This window comes from Scomber scombrus, chromosome 17, assembly GCF_963691925.1.
Source record: "Scomber scombrus chromosome 17, fScoSco1.1, whole genome shotgun sequence".
Classification (NCBI taxonomy): Eukaryota; Metazoa; Chordata; class Actinopteri; order Scombriformes; family Scombridae; genus Scomber; species Scomber scombrus.
The window spans coordinates 20,833,175-20,850,213 of record NC_084986.1 but is presented as its reverse complement, the minus strand read 5'-3'; the positions used below and the strand labels follow the sequence as shown (position 1 = coordinate 20,850,213).

Here is a 17,039-nt window from a genome sequence, read left to right as displayed (position 1 = left end):
ATTTAGGTTGGTTGTACTAGCCAAAGGCAAAATATGACCTAATATTGACATGAATAACTACAGGGTTTGGTAAGGTCCCATGTGAAGTGTGTGAGACTGACACACGGATGTGTAGGAGGCAGGAGGGAGTAATGTAGGTGAACCTGTGGTCGGCTTCTGCTTAAAAAAACTATAGGCTACGTATCTGAGCAGGATATAGTTGTAATACTGCTCCAACTACTTTCTGTTTGACTTATTGGTGAGTAATTATGATGAGTCATAAAGTGATTGTTTGAAAATTAAAGATGCAAATAAGCCTCCGTTCCAACGAAACATAAAAAACCTGTTTGACTTTCTCTGCTGTTGCCTGTTTAAAAGAATCCTTTGTACTTCTTCTTCTTCCTTTCTTTACCTTCAATCTAACATTTACATACACACACTGGCTGACATACACGTAATTAACATCACGTACAATTCAGAGGGCACTTTACCTAATGTGACCTGCAGCCTCTCCTTCCCTCTTCTCCTCGTAAACACCCTGTATTGTCTCATTGTATTCTTTTTTTTCTCGGGAGTCCTCACAGTCTGTTCCTTCCACCATTGTTCCTCTGGTCAATAAAATGTTGTTATGTCACACTGCAAAGGTGAGTTGGAATAGACGAGGCCCAACACCATTTGACCAAAAACATCACATGTTATTTAGTTCTGCAAAATCTCAAAAACCCTGGAAAAATATTGACGCATTTTATGACGGATTTGGCTCAAGTTACTCAACAGAGTTTAAATCATACTTCTAGCATTTCACTCAAAATCATACATACTAGCGTTCAAATCAGATAATGCATTAGGCACCATGTTAATCCAAGCATCACAACATTGTATGTATTCATCGTTGCATTTTAATCATTGCAAATTTTGTAAATAAAGAAAAAAATTGTTCATGATGCTGATTCCTTTAAAGATCGTACAAACAGCAATAAGGACAAATGTGTAACATGCACAGAAGTACATAATGTGTATCATTTTCAAGGCTGCATATTGTATTAGTGCTGCAATTAATGATTATTTTAATTATTGATTTATGTTAGAGCATTAACTGTTTATCCAACAAACAGTCCAAAACTACAAAATATTCAACTTACTATTAATATAAGACCAAGAAAAGCAGCACATTCTTAAAAAAAATTACATAACCAATAAATGAAATGGTGTTGCAGCTGTATATTACTGTAAATGTCAGCGTCCTGCATTCAGTGAGGCAGCATGATGATTGTGACTGTACTTCATCACTCCACAAAGTTCATGCGTCTCTTCATGACAGCGTACATTACATATTGGATCACTTGTAACTTACATTATCTGCTTATGGGAGACTGCATGTGTTCTCAAATGTTACAGCGCTGCGCTATAAAATTGACGAAAATAAATGCATAAACTGGGAACTGCATTATGCGTATCAGAGGCACTTTATGTTGAGAGGGAAACCACTCTACCCTTAATCTGATGGTGCATCAGACACCACACACACACACACACCCCTCCCCTCCCCTTTCATAAGTCATGCACTGACAACAATGGCAAGATCTCACAAAAAAATCTATACTGGTGAATGCATACTGGGGCCCTTCTAGTGTAGTCTGTGCAATATGCTGGAAGGGGACAAAAGGAGGGCATTTTAATGGTTAGCCTAGGCTAGCCCAGTGAGGACATAGGGGGAGGGGAAGACTCTGCCTGGACTGATCAGCCTCTCCAGCTATAATTACAGTCTGGTGCTTCACATGCCTGTTTTTTTACTACTTTTACCTCCTCCAGCCCCGGCCACAGCTAATCAATGTCTTCTCTGGATGAGTTCCCTGCAGCCTGAATATTATGGGCAGAAATGGTGCTAAAACACTTCATAACTCAGCTCAGGCCTTGGGGGGAATAGCAGTAAGGGTGTGGCAAGAAGGCAGATGAGGAAGGAAAAGCTGCCTCATTACCATTTTTTCCCCCTGTAATATTACCCATCCCTTGTGGTATTCAAATGCAATTGTAGTGCACAAATATAGCTAGATGCTTCCCTGCTGTCATCCATGAAGACAGAGAGGCATCATTGCAGCAGATGCATTATTAAAGCCTTGGCCTTATTGTGTTGTCATCCTTTAAATAGGCTATACTGTTACGGGCCATATTTCTGGGTGACCCTCTTAGCCTCTGACGCTGCAGGACATATAGTATAATTCTATAAAATGGCATATGAGGTGTAAAATTGGTAGAGAGGACTAGATACAGAATGAGGATGGTCCAGATGGGCTTGAGGTGGAGGAAGAGATGGCAGGATGAAGGTCAGCGCAGGTCTAAGCTGTGTGTCTGCTCAGAGGGGGCGATGGAGGGCAGGGTGTCGCCCGCAGCTGCTGTGGCCTCTTGATCTGCCGGAGGAACGGATGAGGTTGCTTCCCAGCTTGTTTTTTTTTGTTTTACACATTTACTGATCCACTGTTGCAGTGCAAAATAATCCACAGTGTAAGCTCCTTATCTACAGCACTATTTTGTGAAAAAGGAAGACCAGAGCAGATTACTCGCAATTTGTCCTGAAACCAGCCCCCCACACCCCCCTCCTCCCTCAACAGGATGTAAAATAATTAAATATATGTTGTGGAGATTGAATTCTCCATCATAGTGGATATATGTCAGTTTTTTAGGGCTGCTATCATTTATGTTCTGATTATTCAGTCATTTGATGGATGAAATATCAGAAAATTGGAAAAATGCCCATCAAAATCTCCCAGACTCGATGGTGATGTTAAGAGAACAGTCAATAGTTAATTTTACCATCATATAATACAAAAAACAAACAAACAACAACAAAAATAAACATCACACAAAATATTCACATTTTAGGTACTGAAACCATTTTATTTGTTTTATTTGCTTGATTTTTTTTATTGAAATGAATCAATTAGGCTATCAAAATTGTTACCAATTAATTTTCTGTTAGTCAACTAATTGATTAATAATTTAGTAATCGTTTCAGCTCTACCTTACAGCAGTCCAGTTACATGGATTTAGAGTGAGAGTGAAAAAAATAAAAATAAAAGACAGAAAGAAAGAAAGAACAAAAAGGCTAAATTTCAAGTAATAAGAGGAAGGAAGCACCTGATTGGTGCGTATGTGTAGGCTGCTGTAACTGGATCTGTGTGTGTGTGTGTCTGAGTTTGTGTTTCTTCAGTGTATTCTTTAAAATCCACGTGTCTCAGCCATGGCCCTGTTTAGTTCCTCTGACATACAAATAGCCCTCCAACTACAATTCCCATAAAGCGACCGCAAGAAAAAAGGGGTTGTGGCGTAGAAAACAATCCCAACGACTCATGGACATTGTAGTTTACAAATAAAAAAATCTTACTATTGAATTAATATTAAAACAATGTATTGGTGATTCCATTGACAAACGCTTAAAACATCTACACTTAAATCTTTTTACATTGAAAATCAATCGAGAATTTCAGATTATTTTAACACTTTACCCAAAAAACTTCACGAGTGACTACAACTCCCATCCTCCACCGGGATATCGCGCATGCGTGCTGAGCAGTGGCAGCTTGGTGTGTGGTGTGTAGTCACGTGGAGACGGTCCTCCTCGGTCTGTCCAAACACAGTGAGCAGTTAGCAGTCTGTCTGTTGGAGCGCCGCTCGGTGCTAAACTGATTCATGTTGTTTTTTTAGCCACACGTCCCTTTAAACTTGACTATTTTATCGAATAATGAGTGATAACGATGACATCGAAGTCGATAGTGACGTGAGTATGACCACTTTTCCCTCTTTTTAACGATGTTATTTTGCTTGCTGACTGGATTTAGCCGAACTAGCCGCTCAGCTAGCGTTAGCTACCAATAAGCTGGCTAGCTCTCTGTCTGATAAGTGTTATTCTCGGGTATCTAGTTGATGGATAAGCAACACTAGTTTTTCTTGCTCAGAAACATTTTTTAAATTGCAAAATTATTTTAGTCTCTTTTGACTTCAGCGAAACAGTAAGACTTGCTGAACAATTCTGGCTACAATTGTACTTTTTGTTCTGTTTCTTTGCAGGAAGAATCACCGAGATATCACTGTGTGGTGCGTAATGCTGGGGGGGATTTGTCCTAATGTCGAAACATGTTTCTCTGTTGTTTGCAAAGTGAATTCATCCACCACAATATACTCTTTTCTTAACATTTTGTCATTTGATCGATTGGTAAGATAACACTGGATGTTTATGACTTCAAAGCGAATGTGAAAGTACTGCTGCCTTGTGGAGAGAGAGAGAGAGCGAGAGAGAAAAAGCTAAATTTATGTTACAAATGAATATTTGTGCACGGCAATATTTCACATATATGGATACACAACGCTGTATCCACAACCAATGCATTTGTAACAGTGCAGCGATTGTTCCTCGGAAGCAGCAGCAGCATTGCAGGGTTTCCCCCCATGCTGTGTGTACGCGGCCATAGGGACACGGTGACACGAGATCTATATTTAGACCAAAGCTTGATCCCGCTACAAAGGCTTTTCTGTTGCATGTTTATTATTTTCCCCGGCTGATACAAAGCTTTCTGTACTCGGTGGCAGCCGGTTAGTCGCTCCCAGTCGATTCCCCCCGGCGATCACTTCATACCGCGGGGATTCCGTTCATGATCAGTGTTGCAAATTACACATCTAGGTCATCTGAGCATAGAGTGAGAGAGTGAGAGGCCGTTTACATTTAATGCTGCATCCACGGTGAGGATGTAGCAGCGGAGGTGTAGATGCTGTAGTGTTTGGAGGAGGGGTGGCCGCGCCTGCATCTCGGACCGGGCTTCGTGTCAGGAAAGGGGCTGCAGCGGGATGTCTTCCTGTGTTGCAGCCTGTGATTAGAGCCATCTTCTCTCGACAGGCCACTAAAGGGCTGGCAGCCTTAAATGAATGACGTATAGCTGTATCGCATACACACCCTTGCACAGGCTGCACAGCACGACTTCACCGCCAGACAGATCACCAACATCCAAAAAGGGGGGGGACATCCAGTGCAGCCGTAGCGTTAAATTTGATCAGGATGTATCACTGATAATTCAGACAGCAAACATCAGTCAGAGCTTTACTGTATTTTTGCCCTCCAGTAGACCTTTCTATCTTCACCACAGTTACTTTATGCTTTGGTGCAGTCCAGAGCTCAATTGCACAGCCTCACATGGAAACCCTTAACCCGATTTCAGTTCAGTTAGTGCTATTTAATTTGGTTACTAAAGCTTTAAGCATAAATATGTATGTCCTGAGTGTCATAGCTCTGTGTGTGTGTGCTGCTTAGAGTCAGGCAAGACATCCAGTCCTGACTGAAGGTGCAATGTGCACAGATCTGCACATGTGCAAACAGAGCTGAGCGTTGTTTAAGCAAAAATGCGGAATTAGGATTTTGCTGGCCAATATTGTGATTTTTTAAATATATAAATTAAACTACAGCCCATAATTTGGGGTCTAGATTAAACAAGATTGGCTCAGTGACAAAGTATCTGCTTTAATACAGTCAGATAAAATAATGCATAATGTTAAATGTCAGTTTCAGAGTTCACTCGTTTAGTTTTCTGTACAAGAGCTCATATTTATTAAGATATTACATTAGTAGTTTTGTTGACATGACTCAGTAATATTCAAATATAGGCATGGCATTCAAAAAATTGCATTGTATTTATTGATAACAGCTGTGTAGTTGGGTGTATGTGTCACAGAGGCACAAAGGTAAATATCTGAAGTTGATACCTTGTAGATTATTTATATAAAAAGAAAACAGCATAAACACACACCGGCTCATTATTTGTTTAAACACAGAAATGATACAGAGCAGTGTTTTTGCTTCCCACACAGTCAACGTCGGCCAAGCGTAAGTGTACATACAGTGGCACGCAGAGAGCTCATTAAGCACGCCACAGCCAAGTCTTCTTGTTTTGTGGTTGTTTTTTTTCTCTCTTCTGCCAACTCACAGAATGAATGTTAACCGGCCACAGATGAGTAATTTTTATAGAGGTGTCATTATAAGAGCGTGTGAAATAAACAGCCACCAGCTTAAACTCTCACTTTCCGTAGCTTGTTAAGACACAATCAATTATGTTAAGTTATAAAAATCGCACTCAAGTCACGATTTTTTCAGTGTAAAAATGAAGTAAAATCTTGAGTGTGGCAGACGCGAGGGGGAGGGGGGGGGGTGTCTGTTGTCTGCAGATAAGTTGTAGTTAGCGAGATAAAGAGACTGATTGTCTAGACACGGAGACAAATGGGTGCAGAGACCCAAAACGTAACATACTGCGTGCGCGTTGAGTCATACGTTAAGACGAAGAAGAAGTACTTTATCGATCCTCGTGGGTAAATTGATCCTTTGCATGTGACCCCTCCTACATACACACACACACACGATACCGATCATGATCAGTATAAACACTTAACTTACATGTCCTTTAATGTATGTTAGTGTTGAATATAGAGTTAAAATGAGAAGCTAACTGACATTGTTATTCTTAAATAATGTGTTTTTTTGCTCTCCTCTGTTTTCTAATATTTTTAAGTGAATATTTGTGTGTTTTGGGCTGTTAGTCAAACATATTTGAATTAGTCACTTGAGTTTTGAGAGCTTGCATTGGCCATTTGTCACTATTAGCTGACATTTTATGGACCACATGATTAAGAAAATAGTCATTAGTTTAATCAAAAATTGAAGTGACTGTTAATCGCTGCTATAAAGGACATGCTGTTCATTTTACACTTTATATTTTGGCCTCATTGGCCTGCTGCAGTCTCTTTATTGGTGTTTCCACTGTTATTAGCACCTGCAGGTTTTCCACGTTTGTCCAGTAGCTTGACAGAAGTGTAGGCTTTCACGCAGAGAACGTGAGACCACCATCAGTAGCTTTGGGGGGGGGGGGGCACCAAGCCACCAAACTCCTTCCACTCAGCACCTGTAGCAGTTATGTAATGTGTCATGGTCAGGTATGAATAGAAACGGGAAGGAGCAGGCTCAGCTGGTTCAGTATCAGTTTTATGATGAACACATAATGGTCGCACTTAGGTAATCGGACACCTGTTTTTCTACTGCGCCCTACGTCCTTAACAACTCAGATAGTTTATACGGCGTAGCCGAGAAGGAGCCATAACACGTCTGAGTGCAGTTACCTGTGTTTATAACAGTAGTTTGAGTCCAGTGATCCATCACAGAGCAGGTCACTGGCTTTATCTGTCAGGATTTATTAGGCATTTAACTCTGTTTGTTGGACATCCAGAAATGAGATGTTTATAACAGGCAAATAAAAGTAGTTTTACTATGTAAGTCAAGAATTTGTGGTAAATAATTTGAATATATTAGTAAATTTAGAAGTTATTAATCATTTTAGAAGATATTTTTAGGGCCTGTTACACGTATACAGCTCAGATTTATCTTGATTAGTTTATGATGTAATGTTAATTTAATTATATTGTAGCCAAAGCTGTAAATCAGTAAGAGCTGCTTTATGGCACAGTGGAATATTTTGCACAAATGTGACGGAAGTGCTTTCATCTGTCGGGTATTTAATTAGAGGAGTTTAAAAGCAGAAACAGACATTATTCTCTAGGTATTTTAGTTTAGTTTAAGTACTATATCACAAATTGTATGTATTGTGATTATAAAATATATCATGACACATGATTTAGTTTGTATTGCTCACCCCAATCAAATAGTATAGTTATCTCAGAAGTTTTAGCTATTAAAAGGCAAATGTTGATAAATTCATGTAGTCGATATTAGCAAGAGTTGTTAGAAATACTTTGTTTATACATTTCTTAAGTTACAAACCTTAAGTAATGTTTTTGGTAATTACACCTGAGAGACATGCTCGTGCAGGGTTTCACCTCAGGCATTATTTTTAGCGGAGGCGGCAGGCCACGCAGATCCTGATGCATCTGGTCTTATGATCAGTTTAGTTTCTAGTTGACTGCCTAAACAACAACCACACCTCAAAAAAGTGTAGCATTAGCTGCCTGAAACACAACCTCTGCCCCCCTTGTTTCCAAATAAAATTAACTTTTATTATATAAGTAGAGGTGGTCTTCATTTCAGGCGTCGTGGCCCACCTCTGCTATAAAGCCCTACTGTACACACTGTAATGAGATTATAGTATTAAATTAAACACAGATGTTTGAGAGAGTCATTGAATTCTGTTAAACTAAAACTTAGCTTTGTAGGATCATTGGAGTTTAGATTGTGGCATGATTTCATCCAGAAAAGCTTATTTATTGACTTTATTTAATAGGAGTGTTGCTAAGAGTGTTAGAAGTAGCAAATTTACAACCAGCAAAGTGTTAATTTAATGGCCACACTTGCCTTGTAATTTAATATGGAGCAGCTCCAGAGAGTAAAGCTTGAATACATCTTTAGATCTTAATTAACTTTCAGATGTTAATATTAATATTTACATTTTGAGGAAGACTTAAAACGATGTTTAGTTTCAGCTCAAGCTCACACACTCTTTTTTTAAAGTGTTGTGTATCTCTAAATATGTTCAACACAACTTGAAAATAGACATTTAATGATAAATAAAGCTCCGGCTTACAAGCGTATTCTAAATGATGTTATGATTGGACGTCTCGCCCATCCCAGTCGGGACACTGGAAATCAGCCCAGTGTACTCTCTGAACTTCCTGTATGTTGACTGAAAGCGAGCGTATGGAAATGGCTGCCAGACCTGTAATTGCGCATGCCATCAATACCCGTCATATGTTTGTTTATGCCAGAGTTAATGGAGGCAGCGGCAGTCACGCCTTTCCCTGTGTATGATACTGAGGAGGGCACGCGGCCCCCGGTGGATTCGCCTCTCCTGGATGGTTTGTGGCTCTTGCGCAACAGACCGCAGGAGCAGCTGTCACCATGCCAACCAGACTAAATCACAAGACAAGCAGTTGTGGGTAAAAAAAAAACAAAAAAAAAAACGCAACTAATTTCATTAATGTGTGTTTTTTTGGTACACATGACATTCAAGCCTGGTAGTTTACTATGTAGGGGTTGTTTCATTCGCTTTAAATTGCAAACTAATAGCTTGATTTGATATTTGTTACAAGCAGTTTGGAACTGAGTCACACGCTCCACTTCACACGTCGATCCCTCCCACCAAAACATATGACACACACTCTTCTCTTCAGAGCCTGTTTGAACCTGCGCGTCGTCTCACTTGTGGCCACTTTGGGTTTTTTTTTTCGTTGCCGCGTCCGGGGGCAAAATGAGTCAGATGACAGCGGGTCACATGAGTCCCTCACCACGTCCCGTCTGCCCCCGAAGCCAAGCCGAGACCACATCATCCTGTCCTGTCTGTTTCACCGCTAATATTTCATTCAGGCCCAGAGGTGTACGATGAGAGGGGATTGGATGTTTGACACGAGTCTCAGATTCGATTGGAGGCCTGTAAACAGTTGAAATTGATCTGCCTCGGCTGCCGTTGGTCATGTGTTCACAGCAGCCATGTTACGCCTGTAGAGTGTAATCAGAATGCAAATATGTGTGTGTTGTAATTATAAGCCTTAGATGCGGCTGTTTCCTAGCTGTTTGAAGCTTGTGTGTTAATGAAGAAGGTATAAAAAATGAGTTTGAGGCTCCTGTGATGCAGCGGCTTATTTAATTTAGCATGAAACATGAAAAACTGAGTTTGATGCAGTCTGAAATTAACGATCAGTTTGCAGGCAGGTCATGTGATTTTAAAGCTGTCACGCCGGAGAAGCGAGGAGTATCTTTAAGAGTCCGCTGGATGTTAAGCCAGCCATAACTTCATCAACAGACGTTTCATCAGGCCCTTTTGTTCCTCAGCGCGTCGTTATAGATTTTAAGTCGGCGTAATCCTCCAATCCAGGATCCGCCGGGCTCGTCCGCCCACCTGAATGACTCAATCGTCTCGCCCCTGACCTGGTTGCGAGCGAGAGGTTGAACGGCCGCTCCCGTGCAGGAGAAAGGAGGAGGAGGTGGAAAGACGGAGATGTATTGTAGGGGTCAGTGGGGTCAGTGTGAAGGGGGATGGAAGCGAGGCCAGAAGGCAAACAGCCACACAATGCAGCAACTTCTAGTTTCTTTAACTCTTTTTTTTCTCCTGAGACAAGCAGTTAGTGGACTAGTAGGGAGCTAGAAAATTAAATAACAGCATTTAAACTGAGCCATTATTTGTATTTATTGGCTAAGAAGGTTGTTTTTTATCTTAATTTGTCTGATAGGGTTTCCCCAAAGCTCAGCATTATTTTTTTCTAGTGAAGTTTGGCCCAAGTTAGATGAAGATCAGTTACTGGGGTGGATCTTTCTTCTTATTGCCAGTTCAGATATTTTAACACATTTATTTAGAGATTTGTACATCATGATTTGTTCCATGATTAGCATTGTGTGTTTTGATTCTCATCCAGAAGCAACACTGGAGAGGTTTTTTATGTTTATTTAATGAGCTTAGATTGTGCAGCTTGTGTAGTTTGTGGAGTAAATATGCAGAATATTTGCAAGTTGAAGCTTCTTAAAATGTGAAGATTGGAGTGTTTTTGTGTCATAATTAGTCATCATTTTTGGACTCTTGGTAACTGGTAACATTTAAACATCAGCAGTAACTGGTAACATTTAACATCAGTTTAGTTGATTAACCCTCAGAATCACTGAACCCACCCAACCAAGAAAAATAGATGAATTTGCATGTTGTACAGCTCAAATACTCTAATCAAAACAGTAGAAATACACCATCGTCCTCGTCCCTTTGCTGTGTAGCCGACTGCGACTCACCTCTAAAGGTTTACACTAAATAACGGCGGCCAAATTCAAGTTTTGCGCATCGGTTTCTAGTTTTTATGTAAAAGCCGGGCGTTGCACGCATTCAAGCCTTTTCTAAAACTCTAAAACAGAAAGCAGCTCATGTTGATATTAAACATGCAAAAAAAGAGCTCTCTTCAGACGTAGCCAGTCATTGTTATCCACCTCTGATTCGATTGGAATTACTACACGACCCTCCAAAACACCCACTGCTGTCCCGGTGGTATAAAGGCAGAGCGGGGATCCTGGCAGCAGAGCGGTCTGTGTAGGTCGGAGGTCTCTGCTCTACCCACGCCGCCCCTGCTGCCAGGCTGCTCAAGGCCCCTGTGACTCTTTGTCATTGCAGGCAGACAAACGGGCACACCACAATGCGCTGGAGCGCAAACGTAGGGACCACATCAAAGACAGCTTTCACAGCCTTCGGGACTCGGTACCCGCCCTGCAGGGAGAAAAGGTTGGTAAAGCTCAGCCTGGGGATCCTCCAGGCTCACAAATGAAGGTCACTAATGTAAGAGATTTTACTTTTGTACTTTGACAAACTGTTTTGGTTGCTTGAGTGTGCTGTGTGTGTTTTAAAGTCAGGTTTACTGTGAAGGATATAAGATAACTTTTCTTTTTTTCTTTTCATGTGGCTTAATGTGTCAGTGGAGGGAAATTGGAGGGAGCGGGAAGGAGGGCAGATGGTAGAAGAGTGCAGATTGGCAGCAGTAAGACGAGTGATGCAGTCTAAATAGTTGGACCAGCGTCAGGAAGTTATTATGAGGAAATTTTGTTGCTCTCTTCCTGTTTTGACATCCATGACATTGAGAGCATTTGGAGCGGGTTCAGTAACTTGGGCACACAGTGTATTATTTCTCACCCCTCCCCTTAAAAAAAAAAAAAAAGAGCAGGTCGAGACATGCAGCGTGAAGGGCGGGGGTAAAGGGGAGATTGGGGGGGGGGGGTGAGAGAGATGATGTGAGTGATGTTTGCTGATAATTTGTGAAGTGTTGAGTTACAGCAGCTTCAGTACTAGACCCACACCTCTCTCTCTCTCTCTCTCTCTCCCTCTCTCTCCCTCTCTCTCCCAAGGCCACGCCGCTGCTATTACGGCTTGTCTCAGAGCCAAAAAGCGCTTCTTTTTTTTTGTGAGAGGAAGAAGTGATGAATATTAGGGCTGGGTATTGGACTGGAGTGCTTTTTGGTACAGGCTTGAAATGTGTCCTCAGAAAAGAATTTAGGAGAGCGCCAAGTACCAAAAACCTGGCACAGAGCGCACGTGTGGTCGCATTTAATCCTGTTGACTTATTCTTAGAGATGAAAATTCCTGATTTGAACCACGATTTCCCCCCATTTTTAGATGTTTTTTTTAATTTTTTTTTTTTTTTAATTCTGGCTAAAAACTTTTGTGCAGCTGTTTGTGTTTAAATAAAATTTCAAGTAATAACTTAAGTATCATTTTGCTGGATTTACATGAGGGAATAATTTAGCTTGTGATCTGTGTAGTCAGTAGATTATTAAACACTCATCACACTCATTCAATTCAGTAGCTAGAGCTGAATCAACTAGTTGATTCAAGTGTCTTTCTAAGAATTCCAAGAATTTGTAAAACTTCACTGGTCCAGCCTCTTAAATGTGAATATGTGTTAGGTTTTCTTCACTCTTGTGAAAGTTTCCAGCTTTGGGAAACAGTTTAGTATATTTCTCACTAGTTTCTCACATTTAAAGACCAAAGAAATAAATAAGAGAGTGTAGAAAGTATTTAAATCTTTTATTAAGTAAGCTTTCATTTTCCTTCTTTGGCTATAAGACATAATAGGAAATCATTGTTTTGGTGTTGATACTGAAGCTTTAGAACCTTTTACCCAGCCCTAATTACTAATGCTGCCATGTTAATGAATGTCATGAATGTCTAAATATAGCTTATCAAGAAGTCTGCATTGATAAGAAATGTTGCAAAATGTGTTGTTAAACCATGTTGTTCCTGCTGCTTTTGAACATTAAATGTGAAAGGCATGCAAGTCAGCTCAGGACGAGGGGGAGGGGGTCGCTGCAGTACTCTGCGTTACAAACTACTACAAAATAGGCCGAGCCCCTGACAGTAACGTGTCGGGCTGGGGTCACGACCTCACCCACGGACGTCAGGCTCGAAGCGCCCCGGGAGGATTTTGGGAGGTTAAGAGGAGGCAAGCTGAGCAGGAACACACAGCAGTTGTTGTCCTAGACTCACACTGTATACACAACCATGACAGTAACAGCAGCAGCAGCAGCAGTAGAAGTTTTTGTGTGTGTGTGTGTGTGAGTGAGACATGATACGTTATCTGTATACTTGCGTCACTGCTTCACTTTTTGCATGTGTCACTAACAGCAGTCTACCAAACAGGCGTCTAGAGCTCAAATCCTAGACAAAGCCACAGAGTACATCCAGTACATGAGGCGAAAAAATCACACACACCAGCAGGACATCGACGACCTGAAGAGGCAGAACGCCCTGCTGGAGCAACAAGGTAACACACACACGCACGCACACACACACCGCTTATTACACACATTCTAATCCTCAGGAGATGTTGGCAAATTGGTAGGTGTGTAAGAGCAAAGTGTGTGTGTGTCTTCAGTAATGTTTACCTGCTGATAATATTTGGGATTCCTGTGACCTTTTCAGACACGTTTTGACTTCAGCTAATTAGATTTGACCTTCAGCAGCTTCACCAACACCGGAAGAGAAAAAAAGGTTGAAATCCAGAATGATGTTAGGAGTGGGTGTCTATGTCGCGGTGATAAAAGAGCGGGAGGGTTGAGAACATTTAGTCCCCAATCTTAAATCAGCATCTGTGCCGCCACAATAACCAACAACAACAAAAAAAAAAGAAATGAAATAGAAACCCGCTAGAAAGCCTTTGTGACTCACTTCTCACGGACGTTTTTTTTTATTCCTTCTTTCTTTTTAAAAGCTGAATCATGCCTCTGTGGTTTTTCTGTCCTCATTCCTAGCCAGGCGGCCGTCTAGTGTCGAGCTGCATAGTTAAATGTGAACACCTTGGCATATAAACAGATAAAACAGTGATTTGTTTTTCTAGCAATCATGAAGAGTTTCCCATGAAGCTTTGACAGCGTGCCAAAGACTCAAAACCCCCATACAGAGCCACGCAGAGGACCAAGACTAACAGAAAGTACAATACACATCAGCTAGATAAGGGAACTGAAGTGTAGAAGAGATTCAAGATACTTTTTTACACTTTTCCTTCATTTTAAAAGAGAAGCTTATTTTTTTCTTTTACCTCCAAGTTCCTAAAGTTGAATCTTAGTTTATTTTCTCTCTTAATAGCTCATTTTATTCCATTCTTTTACTAAATGTTCCTTTTTTGTTGCACCAGAAGTTCAAATCACTGGTCAATCCTGTTTATTGTCTACCTAACATTTTCCTAATGCTAAAGGATAATAAGAGGGGTGGGACCACGTGCGTTCAGGGCAGGGATTGGTCGAGGGGTGTGTGTGAGTGACATCATACGAGTGTGGCAAGCTATTGAATTAACATCTCCTGATTGTTAGCAAACTCATTGAACAGATGTTGGTTTTGAGTGAGCCGACACCTTTTAATGTCAGCCAGTTGATGACTCAGCTGATGACTCTTCATTGTGAGACTTGGACAAAAGAAACAGGTGTCGAGCAGCTTTACGAGAACACCTCGGCCCTCCGCTCACGTGCCTCCTCTTGTGTTCGCAGTGCGCGCTCTGGAGAAGGTAAAGGGCTCCACCCAGCTGCAGGCCAACTACTCATCGTCCGACAGCAGCCTGTACACCAACCCCAAAGGCAGCGCCGTGTCGGCCTTCGACGGAGGCTCCGACTCCAGCTCCGAGTCTGAGCCCGAGGAGCCGCCCAACAGGAAGAAGCTGCGAGTGGAGGCCAGCTAGACGGGGCCCACTCTGCTCAGTTCTGGTGCAAAGGGGCCGTGGCGGCGGGGGGGCACGAGAGGTTTACGGGAGGGGGGGGTCCAGGTGAGATGAAAATGCAGCCTTCGAAGCTCTCGAGGCTCATCAGCTGTTTCCCAACCCCCCCCACCCCTTCCCTCGCCATGCCAACAACAACCACCACCACCCACAGGCCTCCCTCACCGTCCTCCTCCTTCTCTCTCCTCCATCTCTGGGTGGACTCGCACTGGAGACTCATGACCCCCCCCCCCCCCCCCCCCCCCCCCAAGACCCACACCCCGCCACAATCGTCCCTCTCTCCACCCGGTCTCCAAGAACAGGAGGGAGGAAGCCAGCCGGGAGGAAGACGACCGCTTCGATCCATCTAGAGAGCTTCAGGTTTTTTCCCATCTCAATACACCCCGTCCCCCAATCTCCCCCCCTCTTTTCTTTTGGTTCTCCGTCATTGGTATCTCCCCCCTAGCAACGTCAACAATCCAAAACCCAAAAAGAGGCAGCTTGGCTACTTACGGACTTGATGCTTTTTTGTACCCTCAATGTAGCCCCCTCCTCCTCCTCCTCCCCTACCTGGGGTGGGTTTTTTTTTTTTTTTTTTTTTTTTTTGGGGGAGGTACGGGTGCGCCAGGTGTACTCCTCCAAGCACTGCTATATTATTATATTTTTTTTGTTTTTGTTTTTGTTTTGTTTTTTTTGTTATTCTTGATAAAAACCTGTTTAGACTTTACACACACACACCTAGATATATATATTAAAAAAACTCGTCCTGGAGAAGTTTACCTTTTTCAAAACAAACAAACATAAAAAAAAAGAAAACATTTGTAGCTTACTTTTTCCACTTAAAGAATGTGAAGACGCTTGGAAGCAAATGTTAAAGTGATAACCCACCTCAGGCCCACCGGAGCGCAGAGGTTTTCTGTCTTGACCAGGCCCACCGGAGCGCAGAGGTTTTCTGCCTTGACACGTTTGTTAACACACACACACAAAAAAAGAAAAAGAAAATATGACTCCTTTGTTGAAAATTGATGTTTTGAAAGAGAATATTCCTAAACTTGTATCGTATTTTGTCCTTTAGCTTGAAGTAGTGAATGACTTTAGGTGGCTGAATACGTTAGGCATCTCGTTTTATATATTATTATTATTATTATTATTAATAAAAAAATGCCTTGATTGGATGTTTTCAAGTACAAACAAGTATGTTATGCATTTTGTAGTAATTTCACAAGTCATGGGGAAGAAGAAGAAAAAAAAAAGAAGCCAATTTGTCATTTGTAGTTCTCCTTTATTAAGGGTATGAAAATAGGTATTTGAATGTCAAAAAGTTAGCTCCCGTCTTTTTGCAGTACGAGGGGAAAAGGCGAAAATGAGTCCCTGTCGATGTGTTGTGCTTTACACGGTAAAAATCAATGTTGCTGAATTAACCCCTCCCTCTCCACACCCAAGGAAAAAAAGGAAGCATTTTGCGTGTCTAGGAAACGTGTGTGTGTATGTATATTGTTTCCATTTTATTTCCATTTAGGAGGATATAATTAGTGTAATAGGTCTTTGTTTGTCCGATTCCATTCCATGGAAATTACAAGTATGTTGTACATACTGCCAACAATTGTCTTGCAAGTTGAGGCCTACCTTTACTATGAGACTATAAAATAAACTATTTTATCCTTTAACAATGATGCCTGTGGTTATTTAGCTTAAGTATGAAAGTGTCGCCTGTACAGCAGAGTTTTCAGGACTACTTGTACTTGTTATAGTTTCAGGTTTTTCTGGTTTCCACTGATGCTGGCAGGTGTCTGGAAATAAAGACTGACTGCTGAATGTACTTTTCTGTCCAGTTATGTAACGACTCTCCTCTTACACCGCTGCTGTAGTTTTCTAACTATGTGGTCAGGAGAGAAAACTGGGCCAGATGATGTATTCAGCCAACCTGTTTTACTGTATGAACACTTAATCTTCCTTTTCTTACTTTAACATTCATTTTTTCCTCATTCAATAAGTTCAGGGAACATTAACATGCACTTTGGGGCTGAAACTGAAAATATTCTTCAGCTGAGCAGTTTCGAAATAAGAAAAACAGCTGATATAAACATCAGTACCTCATTGACTCACTGTTATAGGTTTGGCATTGGTCTCACAATGTGACATTACTATGGCACATGAGTATGAGGTGTATTTTATCTGTTTTGACCATCTCTGCCCCGATGACGTTCAGTTTGAAACTAGTCCATGTTTAAACCAGTCTGACTACACAGGTGAAATGGTTTCACTTTCAAACTTAACAGTAACAAATGAATTGAAAACCGATTGACACTTGGATTATAAAAATGCCATTTCCAGCACAAACATTCTGTAGTTGATGCATTTGTATATTT

The 17,039-nt window shown here is 41.3% G+C and overlaps 1 protein-coding gene across 10 annotated transcripts; it reads left to right on the top strand.

Annotated features, from left to right (window-relative positions):
- Positions 1-3,617: 3,617 nt before the first annotated feature.
- max (myc associated factor X) lies at positions 3,618-16,387 on the top strand. Of its 10 annotated transcripts, XR_009927305.1 has the most exons (6): positions 3,618-3,754; positions 4,045-4,071; positions 11,109-11,270; positions 13,110-13,248; positions 14,468-15,581; positions 15,618-16,387. XR_009927305.1 is itself a non-coding variant. In XM_062437323.1 (5 exons), exons 1-5 carry the CDS (start codon positions 3,719-3,721, stop codon positions 14,653-14,655), a joined length of 483 nt encoding a protein of 160 aa, XP_062293307.1. In that variant the 5' UTR covers positions 3,618-3,718; the 3' UTR covers positions 14,656-16,387. The 10 variants fall into 10 exon arrangements, 9 of the variants coding, with proteins under 9 accessions (XP_062293307.1, XP_062293306.1, XP_062293304.1 ...); XM_062437323.1 differs by having other exon boundaries at positions 11,109-11,216; positions 13,125-13,248; positions 14,468-16,387; XM_062437322.1 differs by having other exon boundaries at positions 11,109-11,216; positions 13,113-13,248; positions 14,468-16,387.
- Positions 16,388-17,039: the final 652 nt, after the last annotated feature.

What these genes read in the sequence shown, in the direction of transcription:
- max (XM_062437316.1), top strand. Translation starts at nt 3,719, where the DNA reads ATGAGTGATAACGATGACATCGAAGTCGATAGTGAC. An exon ending in ACATCGAAGTCGATAGTGAC is followed by an intron (nt 3,755 to 4,044) that starts GTGAGTATGACC and finishes GTTTCTTTGCAG; the next exon opens with GAAGAATCACCGAGATATCA. An exon ending in CACAAATGAAGGTCACTAAT is followed by an intron (nt 11,271 to 13,109) that starts GTAAGAGATTTT and finishes TGTCACTAACAG; the next exon opens with CAGTCTACCAAACAGGCGTC.